Source organism: Bison bison, unplaced genomic scaffold (genome assembly GCF_000754665.1).
Source record: "Bison bison bison isolate TAMUID 2011002044 unplaced genomic scaffold, Bison_UMD1.0 scf7180017862559, whole genome shotgun sequence".
Lineage (NCBI taxonomy): Eukaryota > Metazoa > Chordata > Mammalia > Artiodactyla > Bovidae > Bison > Bison bison.
Genome location: NW_011493131.1, coordinates 71753 through 77394, shown reverse-complemented (window position 1 = coordinate 77394; position 5642 = coordinate 71753). Strand labels below are relative to the sequence as shown.

The following is a 5642-nucleotide window of genomic DNA, read 5'->3' as shown; positions in this document are numbered from 1 at the left end:
AATGGAATTGTTTCCTTAATTTCTCTTTCTGTTTTCTCATTATTAGTGTATAGGAATGCAAGGGATTTCTGTGTGTTGATTTTATATCCTGCAACTTTGCTATAGTCATTGATTAGTTCTAGTAATTTTCTGGTGGAGTCTTTAGGGTTTTCTATGTAGAGGGTCATGTCATCTGCAAACAGTGAGAATTTTACTTCTTAACCTTCATCCCAATATGTAAGACAAAATTAATATGAAGATCTAAGCTAGTTCTTAGGCTTTTTAAAATGGGATCTTTTTATTTTAAAAAATATTGATATTATTTATCTCTATTACTGAGTTTTTTGACACATCCTTAGATTTTTGCACCGAACTCAATTAACTTATTGGGTGTCTCCCCTGAGCCTGGCAGTATTGTGTCAACAGTACAGTACAGACAAGACAAAAGTCTTTTCCTTTAGAATCTTACATTCTAATTCAGGGAGACAGACAATAAGCAAACAAGCAGGAAAGAAAACATCAGATAGTAATGAGTGTTAGAAAGGAAATATAGCAGAGTGTGAGTTGGAGAGAGCTTGGGAAAGAGATTGGTGTTTTAGGAAGGATGGTCAGAGAGGATCTTTCTGAGGAGGTTTCATTAAAGTAAAAGCTGAGTGTCTAAAAGAAGCCATTCCAGTAAGTGATCATCAAAAAGAAAGATCTGTATATCAAGCAATAATATCCACCTTTTTCTGAAAAGGCTAGTAGTCTTCTTTTTTCCAATTTAAAAAGGAAGGAAGATCTGGTGTGTTGAGGAATAGAAAAGGGGTCAAAGTGCCAAGAGAGTGAAAAAATTTATACAGAGAGAAAATTCCTTCCCATTTTTTATCCCCCAACACAAACTTCACAATAGGAAATAGCTATTACTCTTTGTGCATCTTCCCCAAAACATTATGCATATAAAAACTAATGTCATTATACAGTCTTTTAAAAAAGTGATAAATATGCAAAAGTAGGGTTTGTTTAAATAAATTTTAATAGCTGCATACAACTCAATACTTTACAGGCATTTAAAGTATAATATGTATACCATATATATTCATGCATAATATAGGTTCCAGAATATTTTTTAAAAAGCAGTTTAAAAAAACAACATATATAATATGTCCTTATATTTAGACAAAAAAGTTTAAGTATGTACCAAATATGGAGAAAATACTTTATGTACATTCTCGACCTTTATTTTTATTGTATATATTGCTATTGTTCAGTCACTAAGTCATGTTTGACCCTGAGAACCCACAGACTGCCACACACCAGGCCTCCCTGTCCTCCACTATCTCCACTACCCACAGAATTTGCTCAGATTCATGTCCTTTGAGTTGATGATGCTATCTAACCATCTCATCCTCTGACGCCCTCTTTTGCCTTCAATCTTTCCAGCATCAGGGTCTTTTCTAATGAGCTGGCTCTTCTTATCAGGTGTTATATATGTTTCATCAATTCCTTTCTGCCACAAAGTCAGTTTTTAAAATTATTATTGTTATTAACATAATCACATTAAGTAAAACTCTATATTGGTTCCTATTTAAAATTTTTCAAGTCAGCTTTGTACAATAAGAAATCATAATGCATGCATTACTCATTCACTTCTTACTAGCCATTATTGAGAATCTATCAGAGCAAGTCATTGTGATGAAACACAAATTTAATAGTACAAACTCTAATTTCAAAGAAGATAGAAATTTTAAACACAGACACATATAAAATAATGGTAAAATCTTTGTAAAAGAACAGCTAGAGTATCATGAGAGCAAAGAGAAGTAAACGCTGGTATGGGCATTGGAAATATATCAAGAAGCAGGAAGCACTATGGTTCAGTCTTCACTGAAACGTTCATCAGCAAGAGGTAAAGGAGAACAGTGTGCAAAGTCATTTAAGAATCAAACTCCTTTCCTGTGCTGAAACAGTAACAGGCAAGACTGGAAAAGTGGGTAATTTCTAACAGATTATATTTGATTAAGTTTACAATTCATTGGAAGAAATTCAGGAGATAATCCATGAGATGCTGTTTTACACTACACATAAAGGATATACCTAACTGATGATAAAATTGACAATTTCTCAGCTATGTTGTGGAGAAGGCAATGGCACCCCATTCCAGTACTCTTGCCTGGAAAATCCCATGGACGGAGGAGCCTAGTAGGCTGCAGTCCATGGGGTCACTAAGAGTTGGACATGACTGGGCGACTTCACTTTCATTTTTCACTTTCATGCATTGGAGAAGAACATGGCAACCCACTCCAGTGTTCTTGCCTGGAGAATCCCAGGGACGGTGGAGCCTGGTGGCCTGCCGTCTATGGGGTTGCACAGAATCAGACATGACTGAAACGACTTAGCAGCAGCAGCAGCAATGTTGAGCTATTATTGCTGTGTCCTATAGATATATCGTGAGAATTTTTCAATATTTTTCAAAAGTACACTCTTATGTTTTAAATTCAAAACTTATGATGGCATTCAACATGACAGGTATTAATCTGATAGATTTATTCTGGGACATAGGACAAATTTCAAACTTTTAAAAACTGAGATCATATCAAATATGTTCTTAGACTACAATAGAATTAAACTAGAAATGTATTAGGCATATTCTCAAAACTTTAGGAAAAAACACACTCTGAATAACTCACGAGTAAGAAAATCAAAGTTTAAATTAGAATATATTATTAATGGAATGCAAATGAGAACACAACATAAAAAATATGCAATATGTAGATAAAGTAGTGCTGAGAGGGAAATTTGTAGCAGCAACTGATTTTATTTAAAAGGTTTGTAAGAAAAAATTTAAATCAATAATTTAATCTCCAAATTTAGGAAAAAAACATAAAATTAAATCCAAAGAAAGAAGAAACTAAATAATATAGATAAAGAAAGAAATATATAAATTTCTTAAATTGAGAAAAATAAATGAACCCAAAAGCTAGTTCCTTGTAAAGAACAATAAAATTCAGAAAAATTTAGCCACATTTTCAAGGGGAAAAAGAGATTACACAAACTAATAATATCAGGAGTTAAAAAAAAACAATTATTATGAATATTACAGAAATTTAAAGAACGCTAATGGAACATTCTGAGCAATTTCATGCCAATAAATTTGATAACTTAGCTCGAATGCACAAAATCCTAAGACCATTAATTACCAAAACTAACTCAAGAAGAAACAGATAACTTGAATTGCTGTATATTTACTAAAGAAATTTAATTTGTACTTTAAAATCTTCCCACAAAGGAAGCTTCAGACCCAGTTGCTCATCTGCTGTATCTGCCAAACAGTTATTCAAGAAATAATCAAATAAGAAATAATCAAACTCTCAGAAGATAGATTATTAAAGGAAAAATATCTTTAATATCCCCTGTAATATTTCTGGTGTACATTAAGTTATTAAAAGCATGTGAATATATTTGCACATATTTGTGGAATATGTTTCTCTTCTCAGTCATTTCCAATTCAGGCTCATTGTGGTCAGAGCATGTATTCTATATGAAATACAGTGAGACTTTTATGGGCTTGCCTATGATCTATCTTTGAGAATGACTGGTGCACTTGAGAAGAACATTTGCTTGTCATTGTTGAGTGCAGTAGTCTATAAATAGCAACTAAGTCAAATTTGTAGATAGCATTGTTCAAATATCCTGTAAGCCTTAGTCGCTCATTTGTGTCCAACTCTTTGTGACCCCATGAACTGTAGCCTACCAGGCTCCTCTGTCCATGGGATTTTCCAGGCAAGAGTACTGGAGTGGGTTGCTATTTCCTTCTCCAGGGGATCTTCCTGACTGAGGGATCAAACCCAGGTCTCCCGCATTGTAGGCAGACACTTTTACCATTGGAGCCACCAGGGAAGACCCAATACTTATAGTAGTATATGAAAAATGGAAGGCACTCAATGAAAAGCAGTATTTGTTAAATGAATGAAAAATTTGCAGCCAGATTTCCCGTTCATGACTTCATATTATAAAACCTATTCAGAAAAACACATGCCGGCTCAATATCCTCCTCATGGAAGCTTTAACTTCCTGGTTGCGAAGGGTATAAATCACAGGATTCATCAAAGGAAAGATCACTGTGTGGAAAAAGGAAACCACCTTGTCTGCTGATAAGGCTGTGAAGGGACGAGTGTAGATAAAGATGGCAGGCCCAAACATGAGAAGTATAATAATGACATGAGTGGTGCATGTGGACAGCGCCTTGCTCTTCCCTTCAGAAGCAGACCCGCTTATACGGCAGAGGATGACTGCATAGGAGGCCAGCAGGCCCAGGAAGCACAGCAGGGTGAGCAGGCCACTGTTGAAGACCATCAGCAACTCCACCACAAAGGTGTCAGTGCAGGCCAGCTTGATGACCTGCGGCACATCACAGAAGAAGTTGTCCAGTCGGTTTGGACCACAGAAGGGCAAGCGGAGGATGAGAGCCACTTGGATAATGGAATGAACAAAGCCGCCGAGCCACAGAACCAACAGCAAGGCATAGCAGGCTCTAGGGTTCATGACAGTCGAATAGTGTAAAGGACGACAGATGGCAATGTAGCGGTCAAAGGCCATCACGACAAGGAGTAATCCCTCCCCTCCTCCAAGGAAGTGCAAGAAGAAGAGCTGAGTGATGCAGGCTCTATAGGAGATCACCTTCTTCTCAGAGAGGAAGTCCACCAGCATCCTGGGAGCCACAATGAAGGAGTAGGATGCATCCAGGAAGGCCAGGTTGCCCAGGAAGAAGTAGAGGGGGGCCGTGAGACTGGGGTCTGACCTGATGGTGAGGATGATGAGGAAATTTCCAGGGAGGATGATGAGGTAGAAAATTGAGATCAGGACAAAGACCAGGAGCTGAATATTTTGAGACTGGGTCAGACCAAGGAGAATGAATTCTGTCACCGCTGTGCTATTTTCTATCTTCATCTCCTGTGCCTGTAGTGCATGGGAGAGTAGAGAATTTATTTCCAGTTTTTCTCCCACTAAAAACTGTGAATTCTACATGTTATACCATTGCTGCTGCTAAGTATTTCAGTCATGTCCGACTCTGTGCGACCCCATAGACAGCAGCCCACCAGGCTCCCCCATCCCTGGGATGCTCCAGGCAAGAACACTGGAATGGGTTGCCATTTCCTTCTCCAGTGCATGAAAGTGAAAAGTGAAAGTGAAGTCACTCAGTCGGGTTCCACCCTCAGCGACCCCATGGACTGCAGCCTTCCAGGCTTCTCCATCCAGGGGATTTTCCAGACAAGAGTACTGGAGCGGGGTGCCATTGCCTTCTCCAATGTTATACCATTACTCTCCCATACATGAAGAAATCTCTTCTACTCTTTACCTGTGTGCCTGCTACTGCTTCAGTTGTGTCTAACTGTTTGTGACCTATGGACTGTAGCCTGCCAGGCTCCTCTGTCCGTGTGATTCTCCAGGCAAGAATGCTGGAGTGGGTTGCCATGCCCTACTCCAGGGAATCTTCCCTCACCCAGGGATTGAACCCACGTCTCCTGCACTGCAGGTGGATTCTTTACCCATGAGCACTGGGGAAGCCACTTCCACCCTTTATTCTTCTATAAATCATTAAGTGCCAACACCCAAATCTTGAAGCCACACTGTTCTGCTTCTGTCCTGCACTCCTGTTAACTTCTCTCTCATGCAGCACTCTG

At 38.5% G+C, this 5642-nt stretch overlaps 1 protein-coding gene across 1 annotated transcript; it reads right to left on the bottom strand.

Moving 5' to 3' along the window:
- Positions 1–3981: 3981 nt before the first annotated feature.
- On the bottom strand, positions 3982–4908 carry LOC104983419 (olfactory receptor 4N4). The gene has a single exon (XM_010832865.1). It carries the CDS (start codon positions 4906–4908, stop codon positions 3982–3984), a length of 927 nt encoding a protein of 308 aa, XP_010831167.1.
- Positions 4909–5642: the final 734 nt, after the last annotated feature.